Source organism: Carcharodon carcharias, chromosome 11 (assembly GCF_017639515.1).
Source record: "Carcharodon carcharias isolate sCarCar2 chromosome 11, sCarCar2.pri, whole genome shotgun sequence".
Taxonomy (NCBI): Eukaryota; Metazoa; Chordata; class Chondrichthyes; order Lamniformes; family Lamnidae; genus Carcharodon; species Carcharodon carcharias.
Genome location: NC_054477.1, coordinates 127928172 through 127943857, shown reverse-complemented (window position 1 = coordinate 127943857; position 15686 = coordinate 127928172). Strand labels below are relative to the sequence as shown.

Here is a 15686-nt window from a genome sequence, read left to right as displayed (position 1 = left end):
CCTTGCTTTTGTACTCTCTACCTCAATTTAAAAAGCAAAGGTTCCATTAACCCTTCTGAGTTGTATGAGTTGTGCTCTTTAGAGAATGTTGGTAGGTCAGCAAAAGGGGTTGGTAAACAGAGCATTGTATGAGGCTAGAGGTTAATTTGTTAAGGATGAGACATTTGAAGATACATTCACTGACCTCGCATGGGTGATTATGTCATTAAACTTTTTCCTGCAATACATCCAAGTCCTTGGCACTAAACTTTCTTTAACAATGATGATGGGGAATAGATAAGATATATTGGGAGAAAATATTTCCACTATTCAGTAAGTATGGGACTAATGGGCATAGTCAAAAGATTGGAGCCAGACTTTTCAGGAGTGAAATACTTCATGCAAAGGGTGGTAGAGGTTTGGAATTCTCTTCTGCAAACATTAATTGATAATAAATCAATTGTTAGTTTTAAAACTGAGATTGATAGATTTTTGTTAGCCAAAGATATTAGGGATATAATCTCATTAAATGACAGAACAGGCTCCTGTGGCTAGCTAATCTTACTTCCTTCTCGGCGCCTGCCTGGGTGTGGGTAAGGGGCCTCTCTGCACCAAGACCTCCAGTGCTGGTTCAGAGAACCATGGAGCACAGTCTCTGTCCTGCTGTGCTATTTTCACTCTTACTCCTGCTCAGAATGTCTTCTACCACCAGTTCCAGCACATGCACATGCTGCAGCCAGCATGCACTTCCCTTTTTAAGAGGTGCAAACTAGCCTTAGATATGACAGCTTTAAATGGTGCTGACCTCACACAAACTTGGGCACAAACTTAAAAGGTGTGCAGCCACTAAGCGGCGCATTTAGTTCTCAGCTGTAGTTTCAAGTATAAGTAGCACAAAGTTTGTGTGATGCCTGCATTGGAACGAACGGATGCAGGTTAATCGCACAGTGCAATTTTGTTCTTGTTTTCCGCTCACACCCAATTTTTCCCCCAGTGTCCATGATGAGCCGAAACACAAACAGAAAAGTGACACATGTTAGACTATGATGGAATCAATGATTGTTAACATAGCATAGAAATAGGCTACTGTTCACATCAAGTTTGCACCACTGTTTCTTTCCATGCAGATTTTGTCATCTGCTTTCTCCCCATAATCTTTAACATCCCTCTTTGTCAAAAGGTTACTTATTAGCCTGCTTCAAATTTCACAACCATTTTCCTTCAGATCATAAACTAATTGCGTTCCAAAATGCTTTATCGATATCTTTAATGCAGTTTTCTATTGCTGCTGGGATTTTACATTGGCATTTATCTAGGAGGCCAGCAACAACTGGGGCTGTGATTCTGTTTTTGGAATACTAGCCAGATTTAGCAATGTAAACACAGAGAGCAGCACATGGATGTTGGTCTCCCAGTAACAAAGCATAACAGTACAAAGGCATTAAACTGAAGTAGAGTCCTGCCAATACAAAGCACTCCTCTCCTTTTTTATCCTGCTGTCCCTTTTTTACTGTGTCTGCTGTGGCCTTGTTTCAAAGCCAATAAGAGGGGTTAAAAAAAAAGCAAGCATTCATAGGATTGGGGTTCCTGTTAGCTCAGTTTGCTAGATGGCTGGTGTGTGGTTCAGAATAGTGCCAAGAATGTGGGTTGAACTGCAGTTCTGGGTGAGGTAGACTTGGGATCTGCGTCCTCGTCTTGCCCCTGAGAGTGGAAGACAATGGCAAACCGCTGACAAAAACTTCCAAAAAAACACTGCTCAGGATGAAGCATCAGCAGACAGTGAGCCAAGGACCAGTGAGACTCAGAATTACATACATAGGACATAAGGCACAAAACAGTCCAGTCAGCCCAACCAATCCATGCTGGCATGCTGGTGTTTATGCTCCACTTGAGCCTCCTCACCTCTTTCCTCATCTCAATCTGTCATTGTAACCCTCTTCCCTTCTCCCTCATTTGATGTCTAGCTTGCCCTTAAATGCATTTATACTATTTGCTTCAACCACTCCCTGTGGTAGCAGGTTTCACATTCTCACCCCTCTTTGGGTAAAAAAAATTCTGAATTCCTCATTGGATTTCTTGGTGGCTAATATTGATGGTCTCTAATTATGCCCCCCAAACCCCCACACAGGAAGAAACACTTTCTCTATATCCACTCTAGGAAAACTTTTCCTAATTTTAAACACTACTGTTAGGTCACCCCCTCAGCCGCCTTTTTGTAAAGAGAAAAGATACCCAACTTGTTCATCCTTTTCCTGATATGTTTATCTACGCATTTCTGATATTGTCTTTGTAAATATTCTCTGCACCCTCTCCTGTGCCTCTGTATCCTATTCATAACATGGCAGCACAGTATTCTAGGTGTAGTCTAACCAAGATTCTGGTGCTTTTTGTTTTTTTTTTAATGGCCTTGCTAATCTGTGATGCAACTTTTAGCGATTGGTATATTTGTACTCCAAGATCCCTTTGTTTCTCTAGCCCACCTAGACTCGTACCTTCCAAGTAATAAGTGACCACCCTATTCTTCCCATCAAAATGTAGTGCCTCACCTTCATGTGTTGAACTTCATTTGCCAATGTTTTGCCCATTTTGCAAGTTTCTTAATGTCCTCCTGTACCTCCTGTAATTTGTTACAGTCCACCTCTGTACTGACTATACTCCCTCAATTTGATGTCATCCGCAAATTTTAAAATTGTGTTTTTGATTCCAAAGTGCGAATTGTTAATGTAAATTGTGAACTGCACTAGTCCCAGCACTGATCCTTGTGGTACGCCACTTCCTACCTTCTGCCACTCTGAGCACCTACCCTTTACTCTCAGTCTCTGCTTTCTGTCTTGAAGCCAACTAGCAATCCATTCTTCTACTTGTCCCCTGACTTTCCATTCTCTGACCTTATTCACTAGTCTACTTTGGGGCAGCTTCAAAGGCTTTATGAAAATCCAGATAAATTACATCTACTCTGCCTGTCACCTCCTCAAAAAATTCAATAAGGTTGGTCAAGCAAGATGCAGTCCAAGTTACAGCATCCCTTAATATTGTAACATGTCACTGGCAGCTATCTTCGTCAGCATCCTTCCATCTACATAAGATGATGGACATGCAACAAATCAAATGCATTTCGAGTGGGGTAGCTTCATATGATACACTTTTGCTGTTAGCTGAAGAGAGCAATCCATGAGAGGCAGGTTCTGCTGCAAGGGCTGCATATGAATTGCTTATCAGGTTTGGTTGTGGATTGTTGTTTTCAGTGTTGGCGCTTTTGCCAAGCAGCTTATAGCCACTGATCAACATGGTGGCACACACTAGCCTACAGGAGATTTCCCTCTGTCTTTGGCTAACGTATCCCCTTCCAGGTGTGAAAGTTGATGTTTAGGGCCTTCATGTCATGCTTGCAAGCATTCTTGAAGCGGAGATTTGGGTGTCCAACTCGCCTTCTGGCTCTGGCTACTTCGCCATACAGAAAATCCTTAGGTATATGCCCTTCTTCCATCCTGCAAATGTGCCCAATCCATTGAAGTCGCCTCTGCTTGATAAGTACCAATATACTTGAGAGATTTGATTTTGAGAGGACAACATTTGTGGTTTTCTCCCCTTCCGTGAGATGCTCAGAATGCACGGCAAACAGTGACGATGAAAATTGTTGAGCTTCCTTCCTTGATAGCTGTCAGTCGTCTATGTTTCACATCCATACAACAAAATACTGAGAACACAGGCCTCATAAACCAGTATTTTGGTCCAAAGAGTCACCGTTATGTTATTCCATGCACATTTCATAAGTTGACCAAAATTGGTAGCTGCAATGACTATGTTGAGTTTTGCATCAAGAGACAGGTTGTCTGTCACTGTGGACCCAAGGTGGCAGACTTTGCTAATTACTTATAACAGGGTGTTACTTGAGTGACCGAGCGATCAAGGCACCCTGTTTCATAAGCATGGTTTTCTTGATGCTTATAGTAAGGGAGAACAAGTTATAGACATGGGAGAGAAAATCCACGAATTTTTGTAACTGAGTTTCCGTGTGAGCGACCAGCGTGGCATCATCAGCGTAGAGGACTTCTCTGATGAAGAGGTATTGTATTTTTGTCTTTTCTTTCAGTCTGAATGGATTGTAGAGCTTGCCATCTGACCATATCTGCAGGGCAGGGAAATCTCAGGATCATGGCGAAGAAAATATCAAACAAAGTGGGGTTAGGACACAGCCCTGTTTCACTCCATTCTTCACACTGAAACAGTCAGAAGTGGTGCTGTCAAATTGTACAGTAAGATGCATATTATCATGAAAGGAGAGGATGAGGCTGAGAAGTTTTGGTGGATAGCCAGTTTTTCCCCAGAATCTTGTAAGGTCCTTAGAGGGGTATATCTTGTTCTGTACACTGGTAGCTGGCATGTATCTCAGTGATGCTGAGGAATGAGATGCCCCTGTAGTTGTTGCAATCCACTCTGTGGCCTTTGTTTTTGTACACTATAATAATTTTTACATCATGCATGTCCATGGGACGGATCCTACCTTTCAAAAGAGAGCAAGCAGGAGGTCATGAAGGTGTAGCAGTAGATGGGACTTTGAATGCTTGAGCAGTTTGGCTGGAATTCCATCCTTATAGGGTGCCTTTCGGCTTGCTAAGCAATCAATGGCCTTTTCGAGTTCAAATGAAGAGGATTCTTCGTCTAACTCAACCATGACAGGAAGCTGTGGTAGAGCATCAAGAGGAGACTGGGAGAAGCTTGGTTCACAGAAATACAAATAGTAGTGTTCAGCCCTGTGGAAAATCTGTTTACTTCTTTTGGCGAGTACTTCACTACATGCCGATTTTGGGGTGAGGCGCTGCGGGTGCGACTTTGGTAATGGCAAGACCAAGCACTCTCTTGATCCCATCATATATAGTACATAGATTTCCATTGTCATGGGTAGTTTGGATTTCTTGACATAAGTTGATCAAGTGTTTATTTGCATAATAATCTCCCTGTTTTTTGCATGATGGCCTTGGCTACTTTCAATTCATGCAGTGTTCTAGCTGTTGGGTTTGTGTTGTGCATCAAGGAGGCTTTGCTTTTTGCCTCAATGGCAGATGTCATCTCTGTGAATAGGTCTCAAACCAGTCTGTTGTGGGTTCCATCTTTACCAAATTTTGCTGCTGCTGCTATGTCATAAATGATTGAACTCAGCGACTTCCAAGCTTCATCAATATCAACATCAGCATTTCCTGGTAAGCCTTTAGTGGGAAGCAATCATTCGGCTGCCAGTGCTAAGTGCTAGTATTTGTCATCGTTTCATATGCTAGAGATGTTGATGCATGGCAGGCCATAGAATTGGGAGCTGTGAAACCTATGGGGTTGCATCTTCACTCTGCTGCTAATAAGGGAGTGGTCAGTGTCACGACCTGCAATGTGGTAGGTGTGGGTGTGGAGAACGCTGAGCAGATGTGGTCTTCTGGTAATAATCAGGTCAAGTTGGTGTCAATGACCAGATTTTGGATGACGCCATGATACCTTGTGGTGATGTTTGCCCTGAAAGAAAGTGTTGATGATGCAGAGTTCATTCAGGGCATGCAGCTCAAGAAGCCATTGTCCATTGCCATTGATCTTGCCCAATCCATGATGACTAAGGCACGTTGGTCATAAATCGATGATCGAACATTTGCATTAAAATTACCTAGGATGAATAACTTTTTACCATTTGGAATATACCTAAGGACATCATGCAGAGAGTGATGGAACTGATCTTTGTCTGAAATGTTGACATTCAAGGCTGGTGCATTATGACAGATGTCAGGTAGAAAATGCAATTTATGACAGACGGAAAATACAATTGAGAACGAGAATGAATATAGAAATTACAGAGGGGAAGCAAAGGTGGAGTATGAAAAGAGACTGGCAACCAACTTAAAAGGGAATCCCAAAGTCGTCTTTAAGCATATAAATAGTAAAAGGATGTAAAAGGAGTAGGGCCAATTAGGGACCAAAAAGGCGATTTATGTAGTGAGACAGAGGGCATAGCTGCTTCTTTTTCAGGTAACAGTCCAATCCCCTTCTGAATGCTTTGATTGAACCTGTCTCCACCACATTCTTAGGCAGGTCATTTCAAACTTTAACAGCTTGCTGCGTGAAAAAGTTTTTTTCTCATATTGCTTTTGCTTCTTTTGGCAATTATTTTAAATCTGTGTCCTCTCTGTGTCCTTTCATTCTCGATTCTCCTTGGTCTGTACTCTATGGCCCTATTAATAAAGCCTGTATGCTTTATTGACCACGCTCTTATCTATCTTGCCACCTGCAATGACTTATGCACCTAAACACCCAGGTCCATCTGCTCCTGCACCCCCTTAAGGATTGTACCCTTTATTTTACATTGTCTCTCCATGTTCTTCCTACCAAAAATGAATCACTTCACATTTCTCTGCATTGAACTTCATCTGCTACCTGTACACCCATTCCACTAACTTGCCTATGTCCAATTGAAGATCTATACTACTCTCCTTGCAGTTCACAACATTTCCAAGCTTCATAAACTTTGAAATTGTGCCCTGTACACTAAGGTTTAGGTCATTAATATTATCAGGACAAGCAAGAGTCCCATCGCTGACTCCTGGGGAACTCCACTACCAACCTTCCTTGAGCCCGAAAAGCTAACCACTACTCTGTTTCCTGTCACTCAACCAATTTAATATCCATGTTGCTACTGTTCCTCTTATTCACAAGTCTGTTGGGTAGTGCTGTATGAAATGCCTTTTGAAAGTCCCTGTACGCCATATTACCGTCATCAATCCACTCTGTTACCTCATCAAAAAAACTCCAAGTTCGTTAAACACGATTTTCCCTTATGAAATCCATGCTGGCTTTCCTTAATTAATCCACATTTGTCCACGATATGCCATGCTGTAAAACTCTGTGACTATTAATTCTGTCTTGGATTATTGTTTCTAGAAGATTCCCACCATTGAAGTTAAACTGACTGACTTGTAATTGCTGGGCTTATCTTTACACTCTTTTTGAACACAGGCGTAACATTTGCTATTCTCCAGTGCTCTGGCACCAACCCTGAGTCTAGAGAAGATTGAAAAATTATGGCCAGTGCCTCCACAATTTCCACTCTCACTTCCCTCAGAATGCTTGGATGCATCTCATCGGGTCCTGGTGCCTTGTCAATTTTAAATAAATACAGACAGCCTATCCAATACCACCTCCTTATCAATTTTAAATCCTTCTCCTGTCTGAATTACCTCCTCTTTCACCATGGCTTGGGTAGCATCTTCTTCCTTGGTGGAAACAGACGCAAAGTATTCATTTGTGCAGGGTTATGGGGAGAAGACGGCAGAATGACATTAAGAAAATTGCTCATTTGGAGAGCTGGTGCAGACACGATGGTTCAAAAGACCTCCTTCAGCACTGTAACAATTCTGTGATAATTCTGTAATGTTCTGTGATAAGCACAGATGATGTTGACAGTGCTTCTATCAGATGATAGCCATAGAGAGATGAGACGTTCAGAAGTTGCTACTGATGGTTCAGTCAATCTATTGCTGACTGTGAAGCCTTCAGCACGCTCACCATGGTCTTCTGTGCTCTTACCATGACAACAGAAGGTGTAGTTCGCCTCATGTATTGGGCCTGTGTTTGCTAATCTGGTTTCCTGTAGAGCGGCAATGTCAACATCAAATTTGAGTAGCATGTAGCTAATCAGTGCTGTTTTGCATACATTTGCTGTGGGATGTGATTCATTGTTCATGCCAAGGCGCATAGCCCTGACATTCCAGCTTCCAAGCTGGAAAACTTCTTTCTTTGCTTGCTGCATAGCCTAGGCAATGGTTTTAGGAAAACAGACTTGCTTAGCATCTCTTGACTTCACAGACTAATATCCAAAGGAAAGACGGAAGCCTTTACATCTGCGGCCTAGTCAGTTGGAAGAGTTGCTCGCAGATGCTTGCTTGAAGGAAACACCAACCACCTAATGGGACTCCACTCCAGATTTGTCGGGTTTATTCCCTTGGTCTTTAATAGTCAATATTGTCGTTAATGTTAAAGATGCCATCCAGCAGGGTCTGCATCGTCGAAGACGTAGATATGAGTAAAAAAGAATACAATACCAATAGAGAGTTGCCTTGTGAGGCAATTCCGGTGATGAATTTCATTACCCAGGTGGGTCAGCCCATGACCTCTCCCTGGTGATCAACTTCTGGCGATAGCTAGCACAACCCAACCTGATTACTAACCCCCTCAATAAAGCCCCACCTCAGCACTAGCACCCTCAATAATATCTCACCCTCAAAAATTAAACCCCTCAGTGACTCGCACCTCGCCACCAAACCCCCTCAATAAAATCCCATCACAGCACAAGATCACCCAACAATCCCTCCCCTCCCCTTGGCATTAAACCTGCTCAATAAAAAGCTAATGGAGTAGGGAAGGGAGAGTGGGGCTGGCAGCAACGAGAGTCAGGGACCAGAGTCCTGTGACTTGGCTGTGAGAAAAATGTGGGTGCATGCACAAGAAGCTGGACTGCAGACGGCCCTCTTTGCGCTGGGGAGCATTGTGTTTGGCGGTTGGTTTGTGGCAGACCAGGGCCTGGTTTCTAGAAAGGGGGGAAGGTCTCGGGATGTGGCAAAGTGTGAGAGCCAGGGGAGTGAGGGAGTGGCATGTTGCACTGCAGAGAATATCTAAGTACAGGTGGTGTGGTTACTGCTGAGGTGGGAACTTTATTGAAGTGGTTAAATTGTTGAGTTGGAGGTTTTATTAGAGGATTTTAGTGCTCTGGCGAGAGTTTTATTGCCACTGAAAGTATGGTACAGTATAAAAGGGATTAAAATCATAGACCAACATTTCCCCAACTCCAAACCGACTGCCTGTTGTTTTAGTCAGATCAAGTCTAAATGAATTTGTTAAACTGTTTAATTGCAAACACACTAAAATAATTTCTGATATAGGGAACAGAAAGAAAAGTAAAATAACCTCCCCTTAAAAAGTTAACATTTCAGGCATACAGCAGGAAAATTTCTATGGCTTTCCAATGATTTACATTATCAGGTACGTTGAAACCAGGCCCTAGTAATTTTTCAATGTACATTAGTTATGAAGCAATAATTCAGATTATTTCTTCACCCTTGGCTTTAAAATATATTATTGTTGATCCTTTGATGTCTTTAATGAACTTACACCCAACACAAGGACCTCTTTTTCTTTCTTCTGTATTAGGGCTGTATCCTTTGGTTTCTCTGTCATCCAGCACTAGTAGCTACATCAATGATGTTTGCTGAATACCAGCGTGAAAAGGTAGGTACCTGAACAAGGGCTGATCTGAAATTCACATTATTAGCAAAACATAGCTTTTCTTAAAAAAAAATCAACAAAATGACATGGTTGCAAAAGTATTATTGTGGCTTTATTCAAAACATTACAGCCAGATTTTAACAGTAACTTACGCAATGCCTAGGGTACTGCAATTAAATTTCCATTCAGAAAAATTCATTTTGAATTCCCTGATGGTTCAATTTGTTTAGGTAATGTGCATTTGAATCGCAGACCAGAAGGTTCTGAACTAAATTCCGAGTCAGTGCCGAGTTCACTGACCTCAGTGAGGATGGCGCTACAATCAATGTTCCATGAGCTAAAAAGGGAAAAAATAGTCAGGGTTTCTGGCTAATTTTCCAAATATATCCCTCTCCCCTCCCCACCAGAAACGGTATGTGTAGATTTTTGGTTAAGAAACAGGATTGGATTTGGCTATGCTGCCGCTGCAGCTGCAGCTGAAGAATGGCCAATGGGCCAGTGAAAGCATATACCACAGAAATAATTGGAGAAGCATCAGAGACAAATGGCAATAAAAATTATATTTCCACTTGCCAACTTAAGGTAGAAACTAAACTACAGTCAACCTATTACCTTTATTTTGAACAGATGTGTAGGAATCAAATAGTACAATGGATTAGAACACTTGTTTGTTCATCAATGGGGCCTGAATTGAAATCTAGTCCAGCCAGATGAAATATGTTTTCTGTTTTAATATTGATAAAGGCCCGAAAGTGAAAATGTTTGTGTAGATCTTAGCTCAAATCTCATTGTGAATATAGAATAACGCACAAGGTTTTCCAATATTTAGTGGTTCTGCACCGAGAAACAATAAAGGTTTGGGAAATGCAGTTGTCACATGGTATTCTTAGAGCTGGAGGACTGAAGTTGATGACTGCGGTGGTGGCCCTGCACACCAGAAAGTTAGTAGCCATTTCCAGGAGCTTCGATAGGGTTAAATTCTGTTCAGGCACTTAACTGTCATCTGTCAGGGTTCCTAGACCTTCAAGATCAGGATTCCGCCTTCAAAAGCCGCCAGCCAGTCAACAGGCCAACAAGATTGAGACGCACCACTGGTGGCCAATGCTGATACTACAGGAGGCCCGGAACAATGATGGAGGACCTGGAGGAGAACCAACTGGGGCGGCCTCACTGAGGTGAGTCAGGCAAGCACCAGTGAGGAAGCAGCGGCCGTTGTGGTGAAGAGATGGGTCATCTCACAGGCCACTGTCTGGACCCTCAGGTAGCACAGGATGCTTGATCAGCCTCTATGTGGATCTCTATTGCTGGTGGAATACCAGCAACATTGGGATGAGGCCTTTGATTGGCCACTTAGGCCAATAGACCTAGGGACAGGAAGGCAGTCAGTGCCATAAAGTGGCACTTACTTACCAATAACTCGCTCATCGATGCTCAGTTTGGATTCTCCCAGGACTAATTGTCTCCAGACCTCACTCATCCAGTCATAGGCAAAAGAGCCTAACTCAAAAGGTGAGGCGAGAGTGACTGCCCTCAAGGCAGAATTTGACCGACTGTGGCGTCAGGGAACCTAAGCAAAATTGAAGTCAACAGGAATCGTGGGAAAAAACTCTCTTGCCTTGCCACTGCTACACTGAGATCATTGATAAGGTAATGGCATGCAGCTCTGTGCGTATCACTTGCATCCACTAACTGCTCTGCTGCACCTAGCTCACCATGAGAATTGCCAATCTCTCAATGGAGGAGGCACATGTGCAGATGAAGGGGAAATAGCAGCACTCGTGGACTGGAGGGACTCCTCCACGGTCCGAGCCAGGGTAAGTATACTCTCTGGAATCTCGCGCCTCATAGTGAAATTCCAACATCTGCCACTTTAGGACAATTCCTGAGGCTCGACATGGGCCTGGCCTCCTTTGCGTGTCGTGGCCTGGCTGTCACAGTTTCTGACAGCTGGTCAGGCAGATGTTCTCATCAGGTTTTGACTCCAAATCTAAGCACAAATGCATACTCACTGTCATAAGAGTATCTGCGCTGGTGGAAGGTGCAGGAGAATGATGAGGCCACTGCATCCTCAGAGGCATAATCCTCCTCCTCAGAGATGGACTACTGTCCCCAAAAGATGGCAGCTCTCTGTTTTTGTGGATGATCTGCATGAGAGAACTGAAAGATTAAAGAGTTTTACACTTCCAAACAGGAGCTTCCAGAATCAACTGCTGTTCGTTTTGATGCATGTATAGTGGAGGACACAGGAACACTATCCCTCATGCTTGTACCCAGTCGTGCGCTACTCACGCTCTTGTGCCCTCACTCCAGCTTCACCCTCCATGATGGGGTGGTCGCCATGCTGCTCTACCAGTTGCAGAGCTGCCTCTTCCATTGGTGAAAGGGTAGTGCAAAGTGGGACCCCTGCTGCCAGTCTGGACCCTTTCTCATTGTGGGCCCTCTTCTCCTGCTGGAACAAAGAAGAGGTATGATAATTGTCCTACAATAACAGGCACATTGCCTAAGCAGATGGCACCCCGGCTTTCTTTTAATTTATTCATGGGATGTGGGCATCCCGGACCAGCTGTTGAACTTTGGGGCTACCCGAGTTATTGTTTCTACCATGCCAACAGATGCCTTGTTCCATGGGCCTTCACAATGCCTGCTTCGCTGACCTCTTGAGCTTCTTCCGCTGGCAGGGCTGCATTGCTGGCTGGATCTTCAGGGAAGTCTGGCTTCAGTCAAGGAGAGCTTTAAGGGGAGAAAGCTTCTAACAGGGAAGGCTTCAATCATGGAAGGTGCTTGACAGCCATTTAAAAATGGCACCAGCACATCCATCAACATGTGCTGACCTTGTGGCCACTGCCTAAATTCCCACCTCCATCCCCAGAATGGTCGTCTCTCTGCCCCCCTAGCAGTTAATTGGCCAGCTGGCTCAAGATAATGGTGCAATCGGGCATTGGGTCAGGAGTGCCAGTGCCACCCACTTCCAGCCCCAGCAGCTACTGCTCAGCTTTGCTCATAAAATTCCAGCATTAACTCTGTTTCTCTTTCCACAGATGATGTCTGACCTGCTGAGTATTTCCAGCATTTTCTCTTAATGCTTGTTTTGGTTGATTTATAAAGGATACGTGTCTCACATGTCAGTACAGACTCGATGGGCCGAAGGGCCTCTTCTACACTGTGTGATTCTGTGATATTGTATCTTGAAAGTTGTGCAAATATTACAAATCATAGTACAAAAATGAAGTAAAAATAAAATGTCATTCATCCCCAGATTATCATCATTGCTGTTACTCTGTGTCAATCCATCTCCATGGTTATCTTGTACAGACTCTTTATTTCTCGAAGTCTTTACTGGGAAGTTTCATCACTTTCTTCGGTTACACTACCACTTACTATGTCATCTGGATACAGAAGTCGCTACTCGTCCTCGTGATGGAACTTATGTGGCTTAAGAAAGACTTGCCATTAACTGTATGTAGTGAATTATAATCAGTAAACATATTACTTTGGCAGTATTTTGTTGCAAATGGATTTGCATTCCCTGATTGTTTAGAACAGTTAACGTTAAGTCATTTGCAATACACATTGCTGTCAAATATACTTGAATCAATGAATTCAAGAATTGAACATGGAACTCTCTCCTAAAAGAAAACATTTTTGGAATGGACAGATAATCAGTTGAAGTTTATTGACATACCAAGAATGAGAGACAATCTCTGTAGTATAGTGTATGGGCAGGAAGAGCACCATTTATGTTGCAAATGGAATGTAATAATGTGCTTTTTAAAAAAAAAACTAACCATGTTTACATTTACATCAAAATTGGTACATAACTTGGTCTCATTCAGAAGTTATTTAAAATTAATACAGGAATATTTTTGACTAATTTGGAGTTGTGCTTTTTAACCATAGCTAATGTATTTTAATGTGTTTGTTAGGTTGTATTATTGAAGCTGAAAACAACAATTATGCTATAAGCATGTTATCACCTCAGTCCATGGCAAAAATAAAACAAAACAGTAATAAAGTAAAATATTGCTTTTCAGAAAAAATACTTTTAGCTGTTGCAATTCATGGACACCTATTTCTTAAGTCTTTTGAAAATGTATAATTTTTCACTCCTTGATTTCTCCCAGGAGTTACTGCACTGCTTTAGCAGCCAAAGGGTGTGGTGACATCTATCAATGGTGCTACATGGTCAATTGCCAGGACATATGTATGCTTTCCAACAAATAATTTCTATATTGAAGTCCTCATTCTTGTTATCTAGTTGACAAATGACTAAATTTGTCAATTATGTCAGTAGGTTCTTGAGATCCAGATGGTTACGGGGTGTTTTGTAAGAGGAGAAAATGCACTAAAGCTTCAATTTTGGAACGATGAAACATAAGTTATAATTCTGACAATGACTTTGATCATTTATGGAAATAAAAATACTATTTCCACACTAAAATGCTTCTGCATGTCTTTAATACCAAGTTCTTCAGACTGAAAATCTTTATTTCCCTTTTTTATGATTATCAGCATAGTTGATAACAATATGGTTGAAGGCACATATTCATAGATGTAAATTTGCACATTGGCACCTGAACTGTGAACATGGGCACAAGTTCAATTTTCACCTTGGGTACACCAAGCATTGATATTGTTTTGACGTTTAAATAATTGTGCAGATTAGACACAGTTGAGCTTTCTAATTTAGCTCTATGCTAAGGATGGATGATGACCCCCAACTGTGAGAAGGTCCATCTTCCCATTGACCATTTAAAAAAAAACTTACTTTGGAATTAAAATTTCATATTTCAATGAAGCCAGCAGCCTTTCTCTCTCCCAATATGAATTTTAAGTCATCCTCTTTTTGCAGTGCAATCTTTATTGATGTGCATTGCTCCAGGCCTACATAATAAGCATGGTCAATTGGAAGGAGGTTAGGTAAGGGGTTAAACCCAAACCTAGTCCATATAATAAAAATGCTGATCTTGTTACCTGTTCAGCATATCCTGTGTGTTGAACTAAATCACGGCTATGTAAAAAAAATTATGCATCAAGAAAAATGTCTTTCAACTATGTTTCAAAAAGTTTATGTTTGTTACTCTTGTGACATGTTTAGTTTCTGCTTATGCACTGTCTGCAATTCGGGTTAATACTCGGTTTCTTGTTAGATTGTGGGACTGGGTCTTGTGATCAACAATATAGTTCTCTCACATATTTGAGAAATCTGTCAATTAAATAAATACATGTTTCAAGTTTACTGTTGAAATTTAAGTTGGTGAATAAAGACTGTAAGCATCTATATTCTGTTTATTTAATTAATCCAATAATTTGCCTGCAGCAAATAAGACCATAAGACAAAGGAGCAGAAATTAGGCCATTCGGCCCATCGAGTCTGCTCCGCCATTCAATCATGGCTGATAAGTTTCTCAACCCCATTCTCCCGCCTTCTCCCCGCAACCTTTGATCCCCTTACCAGTCAAGAACCTATCTATCTCGGTTTTAAATACACTCAATGACCTGGCCTCCACAGCCTTCTGTGGCAATGAATTCCATAGATTCACCACTCTCTGGCTAAAGAAGTTTCTCCTCAGCTCTGTTCTAAAAGGTCTTCCCTTTACTCTGAGGCTGTGCCCTCGGGTCCTAGTCTCTCCTACTAATGGAAACATCTTCCCCACGTCCACTCTATCCAGGCCTTTCAGTATTCTGTACATTTCAATCAAATCCCCCCTCATCCTTCTAAACTCCATCGAGTATAGACCCAGAGCCCTCAAACCTTCCTCATATGTTAAGCCTTTCATTCCTGGGATCGTTCTCGTGAACCTCCTCTGGACCCTCTCCATAATTGTCCATCAAATACACTGTGCTCAGCCAATGCTGCTTATAGTGGCAAAGTTAAAAGAAACACAGTCACAACAAAATAGAATTTCTGAAAACTCAACAGCAGAAAATGCAAAGAAGTATTAAAAACTCAGGCAGAATCAACTAGTACTTTCACATGAAAAGCATTTGCTTCTGAGAATATAAAATACTGTCAAGAACTCCTACTTTATCCTAAGCTGTCCCTCCTGTTAATTATTGCGATTCTGGGTTAGTTGTAGCTTTGTCCTCTAGGCTAGGCTAATATGTGGCATTGGAAAGGTTATTCCTTTTGTTTCTTCATCCACACTAGAAGTATATTTTATGAGTTAACAAGAAAGGCTTGTGATGCCTTATCAAACAATTCTGCCAAGTTATCTATTCAGGGTTATAAATTGCACCCATAGTCAAATAATGTGCCATCACTCAGTACTCGGGCTGCATTTAGATGAATAGTTGATTCAGAAAAGGGTTAAAAGCACTGATACCTGTGGATCTGCATTCCAGCATAAGTCATTGCTTTCAGGAGAGGAGGGGAGAAAAGTCAGGGGACCAATAAATATCCTACCTCTCAAACTGTAACGTGATGAAAGAATAGAATTCAGGTTTTCATTTGG

General features: G+C 42.0%; 1 protein-coding gene across 3 annotated transcripts in view; it reads left to right on the top strand.

Annotated features, from left to right (window-relative positions):
* gpr180 (G protein-coupled receptor 180) overlaps positions 1-14512 on the top strand; it is a 150161-nt gene extending 135649 nt beyond the window's left edge. For all 3 annotated transcript variants that reach the window (XM_041199386.1, XM_041199384.1, XM_041199385.1), the window contains 2 exons: positions 9160-9237; positions 12491-14512. In XM_041199386.1, the coding sequence (XP_041055320.1) occupies positions 9160-9237; positions 12491-12652 (240 nt within the window). In that variant the 3' untranslated portion in view covers positions 12653-14512. The remainder of the gene's footprint in view (positions 1-9159; positions 9238-12490) is intronic.
* Positions 14513-15686: the final 1174 nt, after the last annotated feature.